We start from the raw sequence: 21744 nt of genomic DNA, 5'->3' as shown, positions 1-21744 counted from the left end.
TCATGTTGTAATGGTACAGTAGCAAATGTAAAGATGCAGCATTTGTATGACGTGCTCAATGCTGTGCAAATGATTGTTTTTCATGTTTCTACGATACTTATGTATCTCTGTGGTATAAAACGATGGACATAGTCCAAATAAAGAGGATTTGGTTTTTCATTTTTGCCTTAAAAAATTAAATAGTTATGTTTTCTTAATTTAAACAACTTTGAAATGGAAACAGGAATTTCGCACCCGATATGTAATTATAAACAGGAAGACAAGCATTATTCATAAAAAATGATGACGAGTTTTATAATTACGAGATGTAGGTATTTCAAAGTGAATGAGAAAAAAAATGACACTGGAGAGATTTGCATCAATACACGAAAAACCGCAATTGGTTCACATCCCACTATGCTACCGACTACGCTGCACATGCAGTTTGTGATTATTTATCAACTGCACTACATACAATGCTGGGTAAACTTCAAAGCCAATTATCTCCATAAATTTATGAAAAACATTAAGAACAGCCTATTTCTCAGCATTTTTTAACCGTGTTCCATGTGCGTGTTTCACTGCGGATCAGAAAGCAACCTCAGCCATTTTCATATTGCACATTAACATCGCGATAATCAGAGCACAACGCTGCAGAGGCTGTGACTGTACACGATTTTTTAAATAAAAACTATGTGGCTAAAGCGTGATTAAGGAAAACACTGATGGTTGTTAATACATTTGCGTATCTTAAAGTTTCATTTAAAGTAACTTGTTGGTGTTGTGGTCTTCAGTCCAGAGACTGGTTTGATGCAGCTCTCGATGCTACTCTATCCTGCGCAAGCTTCTTCATCTCAATACCGACTGCAGCCTACAACCTTCTGAATCTGTTTAGTGTATTCATCTCTTGGTCTCCCTCTACGATTTTTACCCTCCACGCTGTCCTCCAATACTAAATTGGTGATCCCTTGATGCCTCAGAATATGTCCTACCAACCAGTCCCTTCTTCTAGTCAAGTTGTGCCACAAATTTCTCTTCTCCCCAATTCTATTCAATACTTTCTCATTAGTTATGTGATCTACCCATCTCATCTTCAGCATTCTTCAGTAGCACCACATTTCGAAAGCTTCTATTCTCTTCTTGTCTAAACTATTTATCGTCCACGTTTCACTTCCATACATGGCTACACTCCATACAAATACTTTCAGAAACGACTTCCTTACGTTTAGATCTATACTCGATGTTAACAAATTTTTGTTCTTCAGAAACGCTTTCCTTGCCATTGCCAGTCTACATTTTATATCCTCTCTACTTCGACCATCATCAGTTATTTTGCTCCCCAAACAGCAAAACTCATTTACTACTTTAAGTGTCTCATTTTCTAATCTAATTCCCTCAGCATCACCCGACTTAATTCGACTACATTCCATTATCCTCGTTTTGCTTTTGTTTATGTTCATCTTATATCCTCCTTTCAAGACACTGTCCATTCTGTTTTGCTGCTCTTCCAGGTTTGTTGCTGTCTCTGACAGAATTACAATGTCATTGGTGAACCTCAAAGTTTTTATTTCTTCTCCATGGATTTTAATTCCTACTCCGAATTTTTCTTTTGTTTCCTTTACTGCTTGCTCAATATACAGATTGAATAACATCGGGGATAGGCTACAACCCTGTCTCATTCCCTTCCCAACCACTGCTTCCCTTTCATGCCCCTCGACTCTTACTGCCACCTGGTTTCTGTACAAATTGTAAATAGCCTTTCGCTCTCTGTATTTTAGCCCTGCCACCTTCAAGATATCTAATACATTAGTAGGACCTACTTCAAACAGTGTAACAACACAATGTGTACTACGGCTTCTGACCAATCATCACATTTGTGTTTGTTTACATCAGGTTTATTCTTATGATGAATGGATTATAGCGCATGTACAAAAACTGTTGTGTTCCCTAACATTTCCATGGGAAAGGCCATAGCAAACAGTTAGGCTCTTCAAATTATGGAAGATAGCCGTGTGAATGAAATACAGAGATTATATATAGCTTAGATGGATTTGTAAAAACAGTACACCAACAAGAGATGTCTCTTTATACATCGCGAAGTGAGATAAGGTGTTACCTGTATGTGCAGCTTGCACAGTGAGCAGGCATCTCCACTTGCTGTTGGAGAGTGCTACTCCATGCTGCCACCATCTGAAGGTGTTTTGGAGAGGAAGCCATAGAATACACAAGCAGACCACTCCAAGAATGTCAAAAGTAGTAAAGACACAAAAGAGATTGGCTGATTTTGGATGAATGTACGGATTAACAGTTATTGTTATATGGTTGTGAGTTGTAATCGTGTAAGTTTTTGGAAGAAAATACAGTGCTTAAACCAAAGTTGCTATTGGAAATAATTTACATAGCTAAAGATGGCAGTTACCATTCTCTCTTTCAGTGAAGCACTAGCACTTCTGAAAAGAAGTTACTGAGAACAGCAAGAAGGCAAGTCGAAACTGAATAACAAGTCGAGCTCATAGCTATTTTTAAAGGCAACCATTAGTAAAGAGTTAACATATTGTACATTCAACCAGACACAGAGAAGGTGGTGTTATACCTGGTGATAACATAGCACAGCAGCACCAGGGGTCATGAAAAATGTGCTGGCGTATGCCTTAGCCAACATACTGATCAGTACTAGGATTCATTGTATAGCAGGTGCTAAACTAGGCGTGCCTATGACAGGAGAAGACGAAGACACGCCTCAAGGCTACACGCTGATAACGATCCCTGGGCAAAGTGTATATAGGCTGCCGCCACCACTGACCGAGCTCTCTCAATGCCTCAATCTGCCAATCAGTACCTCTGCACATCATATCGGGACTCACTTTGCATTGCACCTCAATACTTCACACAACGCTCTAGTCTTTCACAGTGATCATCTCCGCCTTGCACCTTAGTTAGCTGTGAGGGATCGTTAGTCATTGTATATGGTTGTGATATGGACATGGACAAGATTCAAGAATTAGTTTATGTTAGTTGATTGCTGTTAACCACAGAACTTTACAATGGATGTCACTGAAGTTAAGTACTCAATTGGTTCCTGTAATAAAGTGTATTTTAACCACGTGTGCATTTTGTGTTGTAGTGAGCGGAAACCGGCCACCCATCTACCATACCACCCCCGCCTAATCCAGCTAAGAACCGCAAAACATTACAGGAGGGCACAGTCACAACAATAAATGCTGCAAAACATACTGAAAATTATTTTCTTCTACAATACTGATAATTTTTGTCTAAACTATTGTATTATTTTGACCCAAGGCATACTCTAATGTAAGGCTACACAGTAAAAACTGCAGAATTAATTTTAACAGCAGTTAGAGAAGCAATGAACAGTAGCTTATAACCACCCCGTAATTTTCCTGCATGCAGAGAAACAATGATATCTTAGGGTGTCACAAAAGGTACTTCATCTTCATTCGATAATAATTCCCACAAGTTCTACACTGTTCTGAGCAGTTTTCCATTTTTTCCCCTTTTCTCGTCCAAAGACACCAATCTTAAGAACACATCAGAGCCAATGGAAGTAGTAAAACTACAGTATGTACCAACAGAGAAATCTTACATTTTGCAGTTTCACAAAATTTTTCTTATTATCCAATAAAAATGACTTGTTGAGACAATTCCTTGTACACATTCTCTACCTCCAGTATTAACCCAAATTTTTACTTAATTGTCAACACTCACTTGTCAGACATCAATCAGACAGATTTCTAACTGAATTGCCTTTTACATAAGACCCAATAAGATTACACTCTCATCCTATATGGGGAAGTGATGGAGTTGTAAAAATAATAATCTTCAAGGAACTAAGGATTACAGAAACAAATAGAAAAGTCTACACACTCAGTGCATTAAAGGAGGAGGAAATCACCTTATCTCTGCAATAGGAAGCAGAATCACTTACTTCAGGCAACGAACATGTCAAGAAAGTTTGGATGACAATCAAATAAATTTCTGATCAAGTTCTATCAAAATATGTACCTTGAAGAACACGCAGGTATGTACCTGCCCCACAATAGACACAATGTGAACTAAAAAAAGGAAACTAGGCAATATTTAATAAAAACGAATCTGATTATTAGTGGGGCAATACCTGAAACCTTCAGTAAGTACCACAGTAAAATCCCGTCATAGGGCCTACCCCAAAAACATTTGATATCTTTGTCACAAGTAAAGCCTGTCAGTAGCAGAACTATTAATAAACAATATTTGTTGATGGCACAGGGCACAACAGCATAACTATAGTTGAAATGTTCAATTCCATTTGCAATTCTCGCACAAAGGAAAATCATGGAATACTGCCATCGTTCATCTGAAGTACTACTGCAAAGATGTGTCATATGCAATGTGCAATATGCATGTGCAATCAATGCATATAGTGTTGAAAATCTACTGACATTTCTAAAATTTAACAAGGCCACAGTGGTTAATAGTCTGTCTGGTTCAATGTAGAAATTTGAGTTAACTCCACTTTTGATCATGATTTACTGTATATCCCTTGCAAAATTATTTAATGGCCATGTTTCCATAAGAGTAAAAACCATGCAAATCTACAAACACAGAAAAACTTGAGTCTAATAATTACTGTTCTGTATCACCCATTTCTATTTGTAGCCTTATTCTAGCACATAACCTGAGTTCTGACATGGTTCTCTATGGTTATAGCACAGATTTTGTAAACAATGGCCATGGGCATCTACTTGCAGTGTTTATCTGTTATATTGTATGAACTGTACGGACAGAGGAAGCCAGTTGGCTTCAGTGCTTCTTGACTATCTACAAACTTTTGATTGAATACCACATCAACACCTAATAAAGAAAATAATATGTAAACGAGGATAGATCGCTACTCACCAAATACAGGAGGTGCTGAGCAGTGGAAAGGCATGTAGAAAAGACGGAAAATTGCTTAGCTTTTGGATAAAGTAAGTTATTTTTCATTGCTAACACACACACACACACACACACACACACACACACACACACACACAGTTGTCTCACAATGCTTCCACCTGACTGGGGCGAGTAGCGATCTTGGCTAGGACTGACAATTGGGGAATGGAAGGTGTGTTGAGTGAGGAGATAGAGAAATGGAACTGAAGGGGATTAGGAGAGATTATGCTATGTTGGAACTGGAGGGGATTAGGAGAGATTATGCTATGTCGGAACATGTATGGGTGTGCAGTGGCAGGTTAGGGGGCTGTCAGAAGGAACACTGAGACTACAGGTGGAAAAGATAACGTCTATTTTTCTCTCAAAAGACAGTTAGGGGGGCAAGGACTATAAGACAATCAAGTCTGGGGGTTGTGGAAAAGGAGGATACATTGCAGGGACAGTTTCCACCTGTGCCATTGTCACAATGATAACATCAGATAAAGTCACTCTTACAGAAAAGTACCAATAATTTTTCCTCTCACGTACCATATGAATTTGGTATAGGAAGTGGGAGATACTATACTGGGAGGCTATGCACACTCTGCTGCTAGCAGAGCTTGCAGAGTACAGGCACGTGTGTCTGGCTATATTGGAGGCACTTTTTGGTGTGGAACAGATGGCAGCTATTAATGTGGAAGTACTGATGGTGAAATGAATGGGGAAGAAATTGATGAGATTTAGGATAAATGAAGTTAAGTGTTATCAATGAAAAGGTTAGCATATGACAGTGTATCTGGTTGATAATGGATTTGTATAGAATGTTAGGCAGGTTTATGAATAAAATGAGTATTCCTTGCCAATACAGAATCAATCTCATTATTATCAGCCAACATAAGTACTAAGTTAATTAATTCCATGTGTGTCCTAGGGAGAGGGATATAGCCTTCTCTGTTTATGTTGCACATTAATAACTTCTATGACCATATTGATTTCAATCTGACTTTTTGCAGATGACAACAATCTTTGAGGAAATGTTGGATCAAATTTTTGACAATAATCAGTCAAATTTTGAAAAATTTCAATCTTATACAAAGGCTAATGAATAGTTCTTAATGTAGTAAATCTAGAATTTTGTAATTCCTTATGAATAAAGATTGCCCATAAGATTACTGGTTAATAATTACTACTCATACCAATATATGGAGTAAAAATGTATGGTGGTATGAAATGCAACAATCACACACTTTCAATTGTAAGTCATTAGAAAACTCCAGTTCGTTTATGAAAAGTATTTCTTATAAAAGATATGTATTGCTTCCACTGGAATACTACTTAAAAATGTGGAATTGATGTACAGGAGACATAAACCATATGAAAAGAAGGGCAGCACAACTGCTACAGGCTTAGTTGCCTCACAGGAGATTTGAGCATTTGCCTCATGGGGGAACATATCGCCAATGTCGAAAATCTTAACTATCAGATAATATACTAAAAATTTATAACATCTCACAACAAGTCACCTAGAACAACCCAAGAAAATTATTAAGGGTTGAATCCACAGATATTCTTCAGAACACATCATGCCAAAACACACTACGTAAATAAAACATGACTAATAATAGCATACAATGAATTAGGAATTGTTCTTCAAAGATTCCATTTATGGATGGCAGAGAAAGAAACCATAATATATGGAGCAAGACAGTGTGTCCTCTCTTTTTCTTTGCAATGATACACCACGCAAATGTAGAGAGACTTCGATAAGATCTAATAACCATACACTGTAAGCAGACATGTTTTAATAATAACCTAACTCTTGATGATGACAACTTAAAACTGAATCAACTTTAATTCCTGAACAAATTTTCCATGTAACACTTTAAAACAGCTGCTGCTAAAAATCTGAAATGCATCTATGACAAGTCGAGTAGGTAAGTCAGTTGCCATAAATTGAATGAGAAGACAAGTGAGAACAATCTTTTCTTATTTTGTAAAGAGTATGATGCTGAACATTTAGTGCTACAGTGAAATCTAAACAACAGATAGAGCTAGCTTTTAACTCAGCATACTTGAAAATGAAAGTTTATCATAAAGAAGGGCAATAGCATAGTGTGTCAATATGACATAAAAATAAATGTCTGTTGTTCCCACTTAGCACATGCCTTCCTATTTGATACCACTTTGTCAAATGGAGTAAAATGTTGCTACCCCAGAAGAATCAGAGATGTTCACAAATAATCCAACAACTATACATCATTAGCCAACAACAATAACCACTAGATGGAGACAATCATTAAAATAATTTAGCCAAATACAGTGCAAAATTTGGCCTGTTAATATACTAACTGAAAATATGGTTTACATCTTTTCAGCTCGTAAAACACTGAAGTTTATTAGTACAGGATCAAATTATTAGAATCTTTTTACTATACCTGGCATGTGCATACTTGGATGATGCAGTTGTGTTGCCTGTTGAGGTTGCACAGACAACAACTGTATGACCTCCTGAAGCTCATCTTGGCTTGCCAATGAGCTCCGCCACACTGAATCTGGAATACAAATTAAAAAATTGTTGCAACTGTAATGTTTTGGGGAATGTATTAAAAACACAATGCTCACTAATATAAAAAATAAAAAACAATGGCCTGTAAGAAACAATGAGTCAAGAAATTTATTATTGCTACAGGCTCCAATTCACCACGTGTTACTTACATCGCAGCAATGCTGTAGTCACAGAAAGAAGTCCTGGTGAAAAAGCATATGGGACCCTCAATGACTTTTACAGTGGCTCAAAATGTCATAATGTAACACAGACCTCAATGAAAATAATCTCATTAACTTAGCTCAGGAAGACAATTCTGTCAAGTTAAATGTATATAATAATTTCCTGTATCATTTTACAAGTATAAAATTGCCAGGGATGAATAATGACTATCAGTTGAATGGAATGATGAACACATTTTAAGAATGAGATTGTCTTCAGCATGTTTCCACAAAGTTACATACTATGTACTCTCAGTCTTGAGCTATAGAATTGTAGAATTTTTTTTTTTGGGAATCATAGCCACAAAACATGTATCGAATTTTAAAACTACAAAAATGACCATGAGGGGGAGAAGAAAAAGGGGGGGGGGGGGGAGGTGACTAGGATCACTGTAAAGTGCTGCTTACAAAGTTACTGTGTGAGTACATCTGTTATACACATCAAGAAAAACATTAGTAAATATTAAAGTAACAGCTGTATCAACAATTATGGAGCAAGATATAACAAAGGAAAGTCCAGGATGGCGTACCAACAATATTATGAAAAAAGTAGATTGCTACTCTCTATATAGAGATGACACACCGAGTTTCAGACAGGCAAAGTGAAAAGACTATTACACATTGAGCTTTTATCCAAACCCTTCTTCAGAAAAGAAAAAAAGGACAAGGACACACACACACACACACACACACACACACACACACACACACACACACACACATTATGCATACATGACCGCTATCTCAAGATGCTGCAGCTACAATACAACTCTCACGTTGAATAACAGCAACAATAAGGAGTAGGGTGGGGAAGGAGGAGGGGTGGGGGGAGAGAAGAGCACTGTCTGACAGAGTGTGCAGAAACTACATGGCATCATGATTAGACTGCCAATTGCAGCATCTGAAAGTTGTGGGGGGGGGGGGGGGGGGGGGGGGGGGGCAGGAGGGAGAGGGTAAGGATCATTGGGCACATTGGCAGAAAGTGATGCACCATTGGGTGAGGGATCAGGAACTGGAAGCAGGTGATAGGACAGAGTGAGCAATCTGCACATTTCAGAAAGCTGAAGATGGAGGGGAAGATTCAGATGGCCCGGGCTGCGAAGCAGCCATTGAAATCAAGCTTGTTATGTTCAGCTGCATGTTATGCCACAGGATGGTCCACTTTGTTCTTGGCCATAGTTATGGAGTGGCTGTTCAACCTGGTAGACAACTAATTGGTAGTCATACCAATAAAATATGCTGTGAAATGATTGCGGTAGAGCTGATATATCATGTGGCTGATTTCACGCACAGGTGACCTGGCCTGTCCTCCTCTCTCCTCTCCCCCCCCCCCCCCCCTTTCACAGCTTCCCAACACTGCAGCTGATAACCTTGTCTGCCTGCCATTTAGTCCCTCTCTTCCAGACAGTGCTCCTCCCCCCCACCCACCCCCCCACCTGTCCCTTGCTATTCCTCCCCCTTCCCCACCCCACTCTGATTTCGTTCAATGTGAGAGTTGAATTATAGCTGAACAGCCCACAGGCAGCAGTCATGTGTGCATGAGGTATGAGGTATGTGTGAATGTTTGTGTTTGTGTGTGTGTTTTCTTTTCTGAAGAAGGCTTTGCCCAAAAACTCAATGTGTAACTGTCTTTTTGTTGCACCTGCCTTTACCCCAATGTGTCATGTTTATGGTGAGCAGCTATCTATTCTTTTCATAATATTATGGAACAAGAGACATAACTTAAAAACTTCATCATATAACTTTTTTATTAGGGAATAAGTTTTACAGTAAATGGCACAATAAATAACTAAAACCAACATCCCTGTACTTACAAACACAGTTAAGGCTACAGTCTACATTCACAATATTTCCCATTCATTCACACATTGTGGTCCGTAAACCCTGTAATGAAGGAGTGCCTTCATTGACGTGCAACAAGTAAAATTATATATTAATAAGCAAGATGAGCATTGCAAGATACTTCTGTAAAGTATAACAACAACCAATTATGCCTAGTGCAAATCTACTCCTACCAATAATTATTAATATAACTTTTAGATTACTTTATGCAGGGTGTTTCACAAAGGAAGATTGGGGTTTAATGTAATGTCAACATTAAGATCATCAGAGATGGAGCACAAGCCAAAAAAGTTTCATGGATGAGAAAGGAAGTTCGCCATGTCATTTCAGAGGAACCATTCTGAAATTTGCCTGGAGCGCTTTAGGGAAATCACGGAAAACTTAAATCTGGATGGCCAGACACATATTTGAACCACCATCCCCTGAATATGAATTCAGTGTTTTAATCACTGTGTCACCTTGCTCTGTTGGTTGTTTCAGGAGAACTAGTGAACATTTTGGGAGACAGTAACATAGATTAAGTCATCAAAGCATTCTATATAACATGGGTCTAATTTTTAATAGTTACAGAGATGCAACAGTGTACAGAAATGAGTTTTTCAAGTGCTGGTACTCCAGTTGCTTTGTTTTGAAGTTCAAGTTGTGAGGTTGTACTTGAGATTACATAATTGAATTTCCAAACTGTTATTGTGATTTGTGGCCAATTTTATTGAATATTTAGCATGCCACATGTATTTACAAATGCTGAGTATGCTGATATGATACTACGTACACATTTTGTAACGGAGATGCTGCAGCTGTATGCAGAGAACACTGTTGACAAGTACTACATACAAGGTGTTTACTCATGTTTTCACTGAACTGCACGGGACTAGCATAGAGCGCAGAAGTCACATTTCATCTGAATGTAAATCAAACAAACACATTCAGAATTTCTACACGTACAATAATATGTTGGACATTACACATGCATGGCCTCTGCTCTGATTATCTGCCACAGATTCAATAACTTTAAGAAGGAGATGATAGATGATTGGACTTCTGTTATCTGCTGATTGCAAATTGCTGAAAGATGCCACTCATACTGTTTACTGATAAAGTTATTTTCACTCGTGACAGTCTCAGTAACACCCGTAACTCAGACTGGTGATCCAACAAAAACCCACATGCCTTTGTGGTTCAAGAACTCTTCTCTGTAAAAGTTTGGTGTGGTATGACTGTATCAATTAAAAACAAGCTTCTGCCATTACTGGATGACATTCCTCCGTCTGAAGGATGGGTATGTTCTTCCAGCAAGACACTGCAGTCATCTGGTGTCATCATCTAAATCTAACAATCTGCAGAAGATGGATTCATAGGAATGACCTCGTTTCTTGGACAGCAAAATCCTCAGACCTTAAATCTTCATATTTTTGCCCAAGGTGTGGCTGACAGGTTAACTCTTCAAAGAAAAAGTAAACAAAAAGTATGAATTAATTGTTCAAATTATGAAGAGTGCCACCCTCATAAATGAGTGCCTGGGTGATATCAGTAGAGAAACAAGTGGTTTTTTCAAGGCAATTTGAAAGTGCATTGAAGTCATAAATAAAAATTATGAAAACCAACTCTGAGTTGGATCATTTGTGTTTGCTTAATATCTTCTGTGGGTAGTTTGTTTTCATTACTTTCAAACAGCTGATCTAAGTAACCAATAAAATAGGACACATTTTATGTATAATGTTTTATCTGAATTAGTCTGTACTAACATGCCCTGAAATACTGTGTGTTCCTCCTGGAACATCTTGTGTATTAAGAAGAAGAAGAAGAAAAAAAAACTGGCTACTATGAAAACAGCCAATGCACTCCCTCTAAAACTACTGAGCTGCCTGCATACTAGGATGTCTTCCATCCAAGATTTGTGTCGGACAATATAAAAGTTTAGCAGACAGACAAATGGGATTGCATAAAGCACATAACAAAAAGCGAGAAGAATGAACATATTCCCCCTGTCCACAAAAAGTGTGAGTGAGCAGTGAGCACAGCAGGTAAAATGTGTACAGAGACTGGTGACAAGATGTGAAAGAAATGGTAACCAAAGAGTTGTGGCACTATCAGCTAACAGAATTTGCAAGTACAATCAATGGAAAATCCAAGATGGCATGACAACAATAGGTTATGAACAGGATAAACTACTACTCACCATATTGAGGAGACACTGAACTGCAGACAGGCACAACAAAACGACTACTATACATTTGAGCTTTCAGCCAAAATGCCTTCTTTTGAAGTAGAAAATACACACACACACACACACACACACACACACACACACACACACACACACACACACAGTCACACATACATGTGAACTGACCCTGGCTGCTGAGGCATGTGGTCAGTGGTTTTAAACTACAGGAATTACGTGGCAGAGAGATCACACCTGTTGTCAGGTTTGGTCACCTAGTAACCCCGCTACAGTGACCACATCCCAGAAATCCAACAGGATCTCCTCAAATCCTTGCGTCCATCCCAGAACCTCCCCCCTAAGTCTCTCTTTCTCCTCATCCCTACCACCCCCTGTATTCCTACCTTCTAGATGCTTCCTAAGTCCATAAACCCAACCATCCAGCATACCCCATTGTGGCTGATTACTATGCCCACTCAGAGAGAATCTATGCTCTCATGGACCAACACCTTCAGACTGTTACACAAAACATACCCTTCTATACGCGACACACCAACCGTTTTCTTCAACGACTCTCCACAGTTCCTGTTCCTTTACCACATGCTGCCCTGCTCATCACTACTGATGCCACCTCTCTCTACCCCTGCCCACATCAAAACCTACCAACCACAAGCAATACCTCTATTTTGACAGCTGCCAACCATTACATACCAAGAAGTCCCTTCCATACACCACAACCGCCCATGGCTATTGCATCTGTAGTAATTAGCAGTCCCTCTTAAAATATTTCAAGAGACTAAATGAGGCCTACAGTTTGGCCACAATAATTTGATCATTTCACTAGTGCTACCAGAAGCAGAGAAAATTGGCACTACTTGGAAAAACTCAATGTGAAGCTGCTGCTAGATGCGAAGTATTACGGAAGGCTTGGTGTCCACATGCAAGCAACATCTGTAAGCCCTTGCTGTGGTGTTTACATTAGAATAAAAATTTATTCAAGTTTACTTCTTCAAGTCACTGGGGCAAGTTTATTTCAGGAACCTGCTGCAAGTACCTGTTGCAGAACTGTAGTTATTCTTAAAAACCAAGAGCAGTCGCCACTGTTGTTGCATTATTATTAATGAATAAAAATCATGGTGACATACGAAAATAAAAGAAATAAGAAAATAACAGAAAAATACATTAGATGACATACTGATGTTAATAAGAGACACTATTCAATTATCTAAAATCAGAGAACTTCATTTTAATTAAAATCTATGAGGATGTCATATGCAAATTTCAAACATCTTTTGTCTTCAAATCTTCAGCTGATACATCTCTTCTCTACCGCATAATCAAATATTCGACAACAGTAAATAAAAAATGAGGCACAGTATGTCACCAAGAGACCGTGTTGTAATTACCTTCAAGTTTTTCAAGTAGTATTTACTATTTTTATAACAAATGTAATGCATTTATGTTTACAGTAGCATTAAAAAAATCAGCTAACATTTAAAGATGTCTGTATTATCATTCTACTTTCTCTTCTCATGAAACAAATTGATTAGTAAATTCATTTCACACTTCCTTGACTGGTGGTTCCAGTTATATGCGTTTAGTGGCTCCACTGGTACACTTGTTTTGGCCCATCTGTCTTTGTCCCATTCTCTTTTTTGACACTGATATTTTTGCACCAGTATTGAACACAGACTACTTTTGTAAGTTTTAGAAAAATTCCCACAAAATGAATAATTCAGAAATTACTTGCAATAAAGTGCAAGAAACTAGAAAGAATATTCATTCTGCAGTGGGTGTGTGCTGATTTGAAACTTCCTGACAGATTAAAACTGTGTTACAGACTGGGACCCGAACCAGGGAACCCAGTCTAGTACACACTTTTAATTTGTCAGGAAGTTTCATGAAAGACACTGTTTTCACTAGCTTGTGAACTACTTGAAGTTGAAAAACCCAGCAGACATCGACATGAGGGTGTGGGAGGGGGATTTCAGCTATGGGAGTTCCACCCAGTTCTGTGATTATACGGATATGTGTCACACAACAGCAGGAAGTCTGGCATAATGCCTAATAAAAATGGTGTCATGATTACGATATCAGAACGGTTTCGAGACAGGCAAATAAATTGCAACGACTCTTACCCCATGAATAAAATTGATGAGAGCAGGGGCCACAAAGTAGTCCATTAACCACCCTGAAATTGCAATCTATATCTCATAGAGTTGGTAAGGGCCAACATAAAACACAATTTCAGGGAGGAAAATGTCTCTGGTGACATGTCGAAGGAAAGACTGCATAATCCTGTTAATGCTGTTTTCCGTTCATTATTGCACATGACTGGCAAGGTTACAGCAAGAAAGTGCAGCAGCTGCAACAATAGTATTGGGCAAAAAATGAAATAATGGAAACAGCCATCGAAGAAATCATCAATATCATGCTCTGAAGTGATGATGATGATGATGATGATGATGATGATGATCTTGAATCAAACACAAATGACACTGATCTTTAGTGAACACCATTCTGACAATTCTTTCAGGCACAATTAATTGCACTTTGTAAACATTACTGATGTGATGTTTTTAATGAATGCAATGTGCAAACAGATTCCAAAAATCAGTTTTTGACTTTTGATTCACAATATCAGAAGCTGTACAGTCATCTGCTTTCACTTATCATAATTTTCAGTAAATGAATAATACATAAGTTGCAGGTAAAGCTTTCAAGAATGAATATGTCAACGAATTAGGTGATTTTCGATCAGATGGAAGTGTCACTTAAGCGGGCAATATTTTCATGAGTGCCGCCTCAGATTTCGTATTAGGGCACAAAATGCAGGTAGTGGTGCCAGCACTGCTACAAGCAGCCGATGCTACCATTCCCTCACCACTCCTCTCCCCTCGGCAGCCATAATGTGGGGCTGTTCCCAACAGCCACTGCCCCAATCATCAACTTATCATGGACAAACTGCACACAGACCAAAATTACCTCCTAATAACATACAGAGACAGATCCCTCATGCCTTGCCTCTTCAGTCATTTACCACTTTCCATATTCCCACCATCTGGCCACAAAGGAGCACTACCCTTGTGACTCAATCTCAACTAGGACTGGAGCAACTGCATCGTATTCTCTCCCAGTGTTTCAACTACCTCTCGCCATACCCTGAAATGAGGAATATCTTACCACTACCTTTACCTATCCTCTCACAGTTGTATTCCTCCATCCAGCAACAATCCTTATCCATCCCTACTACAGCCCTTCTCCAAAACCCTTGGCTCACAGCTCATATCCCTACAACAGACCTACATGCAAGACCTGTACCGTACATCCCACCACCACTGCCTACTTCAGTCCAATCACAGGCATCTTTTATCCAGTCAAAGGCAGGGCTACCTGTGAAAGCCTTCATGTGATCTACAAACTAAGTCGCACCTCTATGCTGCTTTCTGCATGGAAATAAGCAAGCTCTCTCTCCGCATGAATGGCCACCGTCCAACTGCGGCCAAGAGACAACTGTATCGTTCTGATGTTGAAACTGCTGCCCAACACAACAAGCTTCAGTTCAGTGACTGCTTGAAAACCTGCATCATCTGGATCCTTTATACCAACACCAACTTTTCTGAACTGTGCAGGTGGGGATGCTCCTTACAATATAGCCTGTGTTCCCATTACACCCTGGCCTCAATCTCTGCTAGTCCCCATCTTTCACCTACCTATCACCTTCCCTGCTCGCTCTCCAGTACTACATAGCTTTCTATTCCGTGAACACATCCCATTACTCTTTTTCATTTCCTCTACTTGTCTCCTTTCCCACTCCCTTGCATCCCCCCCCCCTCTCAAACATCCTGGCTGCACCTAGCAGGCCTACCCTCTCCACATCACATGTCTACATGCTCCTACAAGTACCACTAGATGTTCATCCATCCGTACTCTGCTATACCGCCCTCACCCTGCCACTCACAGATTGCTTCTCCTATCAGATGCTGTAAGCAGTCTGGCCTCAGCAGCCAAAGACAGTGATTGTGCCTGTGTGTGTGTGTGGGGGGGGGGGGGGGGGGCAAGCGCATGGGTGCGTTTTCTACTTTAGAAGTAGGTCTTTTGGCTGTAAGCTCAAATGTATCACAGTGTTTTTGTTGTGCCTGCCTGTGACTCATCTTCTCCTCTATGTGGTGAGTAGCTATGTATCCTTTGCACAATACTGTCACAATTTGGAGCCCCTTCCATATGAGGGTGTACTGAAAGCAATGCCTCTGAATTTTTTTCTTGAAACTTTTTAAATATAAATTTAATATTCTACATCTTTTTTTCTTCATGCCTACATATTTATTTTGCAGTAGCTGAGCTCATCAATAGCAGCAATAGCCATATTATAAGGATGTCTAAGTTTCCATTAAAACAGTGTAAAATATTATTCAAATAATATCATCACTGCTTTCAAGCTTCATGTTACATAGTATTAAGAATTCAGTCTTCTAACTCATAGTATTAAGAATTCAGCAGTTAAAGCCTGGACTTAGTCTTTGGCTGCAAGTTACCATCAAAGTCTGGGGCCAAAAGAACTATGCCTGACAAAATGTTCCATCACTGTACTAACACTAAAAAGGAAGGTTTACAATTTCTATATTGATAAGATATCTGTCATTCTATGGTGTCAGTAGATTTTTTCATTTAATATAGTTCTCTTCAAGTAAACTGTTCCCGCAAGGGCTACTTGTCACACTACTTGTTTGGTACTTTAACACACGTTTGATGCGGTCCCTTAGCCACACGAGAATGAATCTTTTATAGTGATAACATCTTTCTTTTTAATATCTCTTTTATTATTTTTGCACTTTAAAACTGTTTGGCGTGTAGCTCAAAAGTTTAGCACTATGTGACAAAACAAGGTAGTGAACAACCAACTGAAGAAAAAACACACAGAAAGACAAGTAGCATTTCACACATTAATTATTTAAATTAATACATAACAATTAATTTTTTCAAAATAACACAAAATAACAATGGGTATGCACCGAAATCCAAAATTTTTAGCACATCAACATTTGCTTCTTACACTATTACAAAAACATAAAATATTGATATAATGTATGAATTATATATGAACAGAAAGTAAGGATGACATTTAATAATCCTGTGAGTCACAGTCACAATTCATCATTTTTATACATAACTAGTTCATAGTTACAAATGACTTTAGTTCCAGTAAATGTGTATTTTGAAGAATACTGTACATATTTCATCACATTTTTAAACTGAATAACAGAATACTAATAATGTGATAATGACTGTAACTGAACAATGTTTTGTGGTGGTACACTTGGAACTATAGTGTTCTGCTCATGTTAATTTTATGTAGTAATGTACTGCAAAATAACTTTCACTGATGTAAACTTGTTGGTCTATGTCAGAAGTAAATATGTCACACCAGGTTCAGTCTGAAGTACATGCACCTTTTAGTCAGGGAAGGGTGATTCAGAAATTTTATGAACTGGTACAGTATGTAGTAGTAGTTTGTTCTCATAAAACAGAGGTAAAGAGACACATGAGAAAAAGATAATATTTTTCCCATTTTTATACACTTTTGTGTATCTATCACAAATTTCCTTTCACAAAACAATGATCATTGAACAGGTGGTATAAATTTCTTGTTGCTTTTGAAGATGAGTGTATGATAGAGAATGATGAACCATTTAGACTGATTATGGGCATCACTGCAGGTAAATATTTAAGTGTAGACATGGATCATACAATCAACAAGCAATTTTTTTTCCCATTTTTATACACTTTTGTGTATCTATCACAAATTTCCTTTCACAAAACAATGATCATTGAACAGGTGGTATAAATTTCTTGTTGCTTTTGAAGATGAGTGTATGATAGAGAATGATGAACCATTTAGACTGATTATGGGCATCACTGCAGGTAAATATTTAAGTGTAGACATGGATCATACAATCAACAAGCAATTTTTTTTCCCCGAGTTCAATGATGTGTTCTTTTAACATCAATTTCTTTCTCAAAATTAGATTGATCTACACTGCACACACATTAGGAAAGAGAAAAATTGACTAGTTAAAAATCAATGCAAGTATTTTAGTTCTGAATAACCGACATTTTTTGGTATTTGTTTCGTCTTGGTTATAAGAGGTGCTTTCACTTTTTACTAATAACTGGGTAATAAACCAAAATAGCAATTACCCATAGCAGCTGTGCTAAAATTTTTCATTTTTAAATAAAACTTTTACAAAGAATAAATAATTTATATTCATAAAGTTTGCATTGTTTTGAAATGATGCGTTATTATAGAAAGTGGGAAAAGTGGTCAGTACAATTTTAATACCAATGCCAACAGAAATGAGCAACAAACACTTGGCATACGAATTGATACAGCACTGCTGAGACAATAATGTTCCTGTTACCATGTGGCATGGCCTATTAGATGGTACATGTGTACAGGCAGTGTGCAAGACTTGCTCTATCTGGCCGGTACGATAGTTTCTCACTGTCATTGTTGGATATCAGTTGTATTACAGAATGGTGCCATTTCTAATCTTGAAGTTTTTACTAAGACAGTAATCAATGAAGTACGATGTTCCATTTGCTTTGAAAGATTAATAACAGAAAGAGTCACAACAATCTTGTGACATAATGTAAGGAGACATCTTAAAACTCAATATTTCATTCATAGTTTACAATAGAAATATAGAGCAGCTAATCTGCTGCATGTGTCTACATAATATGCCTTTATCTGCTTGTAGCCCAGAAAATGGAAAAATTAACACGAAAAATGGATTCTTCAACCTCAGTTTTCACGCTTTAGCACTGAGTATTTGTAATGTCCAAATACTGGTATGATCCCCAATTAGAACATGATTTTTGAGCGGAGTTACAAAAAATTAGAATCAATAGACACTGCTAGTGAATTCTGTAGTAGCCAACCACTTGTCACCTTTCGAGAAAAGCAGCGAACAGTGGATTGACTAAGTTTTCTTTTATTTACCTATTTAATTTAATATTATGATTCTTTGTATTCTGAGACTGAAGGAATGAAAACTTTTAAATCTTTGTTCAATTTGTATGTTGAGCACAGGAAATAATAGGAATAAAAAACTGAAATCAGTTATTTCAGAAATTGGTTATTTAGAGCAGTTTTAATTATACAGTTACAATGGTGTTGAAAAAATCTGATACATCCAAAAACTGGTTGCTTCAGTGATAACTGCCATCTCTAACCCACATCTTTCTCCTCTTCTGGTGTTATAGCCTTGTGTTGCTCTTAGTATGTTTTGCTATATGTCTCCCTTCTGATCTGTAATTTATAGTTAGTTAGTTACTAGTTCCTTAGATCGAATTCTCTATATATGTTATGACATGGTATGTGTCAACAGAACAAACATAGAACACTTATAGACAACTAAAAAAATTTAAATAATATTTATGGCTACATGTCAGGCATTCACAGATTTTTAATTTTTTTAGCAGTTAATTATCTCTACTCAAGAATTCCTCTGATGTACAGAAGCAGTTTTCCAGGAGAAACATCTTTAATGAATATTTGAAAATACTTCTGCTGTCTGTCAGGCATTTTATTTCCATTGATAAGTAGTCAGAGAGTTTCATAGCTGCACATTTCTTTCCTCTTCCTTTCTGTGCGAAAGTTATATTCATTATACAATAACGCAGATCATTTTTCCTCCTAGTGTTGCACTTGTGTCTATCTCTGTTATTCTCAGACCTAGATGGGTTGTTAATAACAAATTTCATAACTGAACAAATGTACTGTAAGGCTGTATTTAATATTCCCAACTGCTTAAAAAGATACCTGCAAGATGTATGTGTGTGTGAACTGCACACAATTCTAGTAACGTACCTCTGTGCAATGAATACTTTAAGTGAGGAGTTACTCCAGATATTGTCCCATAAAACATCTAGAAATGAAAATCTGCAAAATACGATAACTTACTGACTTCTTTATCTCCAAAGTTGTCAATTACTCTTATAGAAAAAGTAGCCAAACTTAAATGTTTTTCAAGTTTAGTTTTTCATCAATATGCATATGTAAGAACTTACAATTGTCTACCCCAAGTATTATTTCTTGTTGATAAACTAGTTTAATAGAAGGTGGGATATTTTTGACAGTACAAAACTGGACAAAAGCTGGCCCATTTGTGCAGAGCAGTTAAGTAACTTTAATTAAAACTTCATTTACTGTTCTCTCTGTTGCTGCTTCTTTGCTCAGCTTCACAAAAACACTAGTGTCATTTTCATACAAGGCTAATTCTGTTTCCTGATTCAGCTAAAGTGGCAGATCAATAACATAAAACAAGAACAGTAGTAGGCCAATGGTCAACCCTTTTGGGCTCCCTCTGTAATTTTTCCCCATGCAGATTATGTGGCATCCAATTTTGTATTACTCGAACAGCCTAAGGTAGCTTTTTGCATTCTGTTTCTTAAATAAGAACTCAACCAGGCATTTGCTGACCTACATACACCATAAAAATTTAACTTCCCTAATAGAATATTATGAGTGACACAATCAAGTGCCTCTGATAAGTCACAGACAACGGCAATTGGTGATACTGTATGATTTAAGGATTTTACTGTGTGCTCAATAAATGTATAAATAGCTGATTTAGTAGATTTGATCTTCTGAAATCCAAACAGCAACTGGCTAAGTACCGCATTACTGCACAGGTGGGTGACAACCCTGGAGTACTTCACCCTCTCAAAAATGTTTAAAAATGATGTAAGGAGTGACACTGGATGGTACTTATTTATATCTGTGGACTCACCTATTTATAGCTGTGGAGTCACTTTTTTATAGAGAGGCCTAACAATGACATATCTCAATCTTAATGAGAAAACATCATGAGTTAACGATGCATTACATAAATGACTGAGAACATTACATATTACTGCCCCACAACTTTTTAGTGTCTTATTGGAGATATTACCCAGTACGTATGAATTTTTGCTTTTTAGAATCATAATGATCTTCCTTATTTCAGATGGGGATGTAAGATTAATTTTTATTCCACTAAATGTCCTCTGTATTGCTTCTTCGGTGTATTGCTTTGCTTTCTCTTAAGAACAATTTGCACCAATTTTCTAACCTATTTTTAAAAAGCACTTGCTAAAATTATCTGCTACACATTAACTGTCTTTTACAATGTTCCCACTCTCTTTAACAAAAGTAGTGTCACCTTCTGTGGCTTCTTTCCTTGTCTTTCTTTTAACAGTACTTCATCAGATTTTATTTTATTATGGAATCTGTCAATTTCAGACAAGATGCACATATTCCTGGATTACTTCCTTCTGCCAACTTTGCTTAATATATTAAAGTGTTTCTCGGCCATTACTTGCTCTGGCTACTTTGTGCAAGTTCTTTTCAGGATTCCATAGCTCTATCGGTAAAAACAGAACCCTTATAGGATCACTTTAATGTCCATCTGTTTGCCTATCTTTCTGTCTCTCTGCTGTTAAGACCCATTTTTCTCAAGAATGGGTAGAGGTATCTAGTTGAAATTTATTTCACGTGCTAAAGTCTATGATTTCTTGACTGTGTGAAAAAAATAAGTCTCTATGTCAATGCAGATAAAAGATACAGCCATTTATGTCATATATTTTGATACTTGCAAACTCACTCATCAGAACCTATAGAGTACTTCCCACTGATAAAAAATAATGAAATTTGACACAAGAAGTAAGGTTTCACAGTACAAGTAAAGAAAAAAAATTCTGAAAATTGCTGATTTGAAATTAAATGACATAAGGGAAAATTTTTTGCCATTTGTAGTCTGTCTGTCTGTCCATATGTTATAAATTCCTCTTCCTTAGGTAAGGGTTTAGGTATCAAATTGAACTTTATGTCCGCTACTAAGGTCTGCAGTTCCTTGGCAGTGTAAAAAATTTAATCTTCTAAGTCAATGTAATCAAAAGATATGGCCATATATGTCACATATTTTAATACTCACAAATTCACTCTTTGAAACCTACAGACGATCACTGTACATACCTGCTGAGCCTGGTGGTCTAGTGGTAAACCACATACCTGAAAACCAAGAGGTCATGGGATCAAA

At 37.5% G+C, this 21744-nt stretch overlaps 1 protein-coding gene across 8 annotated transcripts in view; it reads right to left on the bottom strand.

Moving 5' to 3' along the window:
• Positions 1-21744, bottom strand: part of LOC126259993 (uncharacterized) — a 224743-nt gene that overhangs the window by 96039 nt on the left and 106960 nt on the right. For all 8 annotated transcript variants that reach the window (XR_007546584.1, XM_049957135.1, XM_049957134.1 and 5 more), the window contains one exon: positions 7329-7445. Coding sequence is in view for 7 of the 8 variants with exons in the window: in XM_049957135.1 (XP_049813092.1) it covers positions 7329-7445 (117 nt within the window). In the remaining variant the exon portion in view is untranslated. The remainder of the gene's footprint in view (positions 1-7328; positions 7446-21744) is intronic.

Source organism: Schistocerca nitens, chromosome 5, assembly GCF_023898315.1.
Source record: "Schistocerca nitens isolate TAMUIC-IGC-003100 chromosome 5, iqSchNite1.1, whole genome shotgun sequence".
In the NCBI taxonomy this organism is placed as follows: Eukaryota; Metazoa; Arthropoda; class Insecta; order Orthoptera; family Acrididae; genus Schistocerca; species Schistocerca nitens.
The sequence above is the reverse complement of the archived record's forward strand: the minus strand, read 5'-3'. Positions and strand labels throughout refer to the sequence as shown.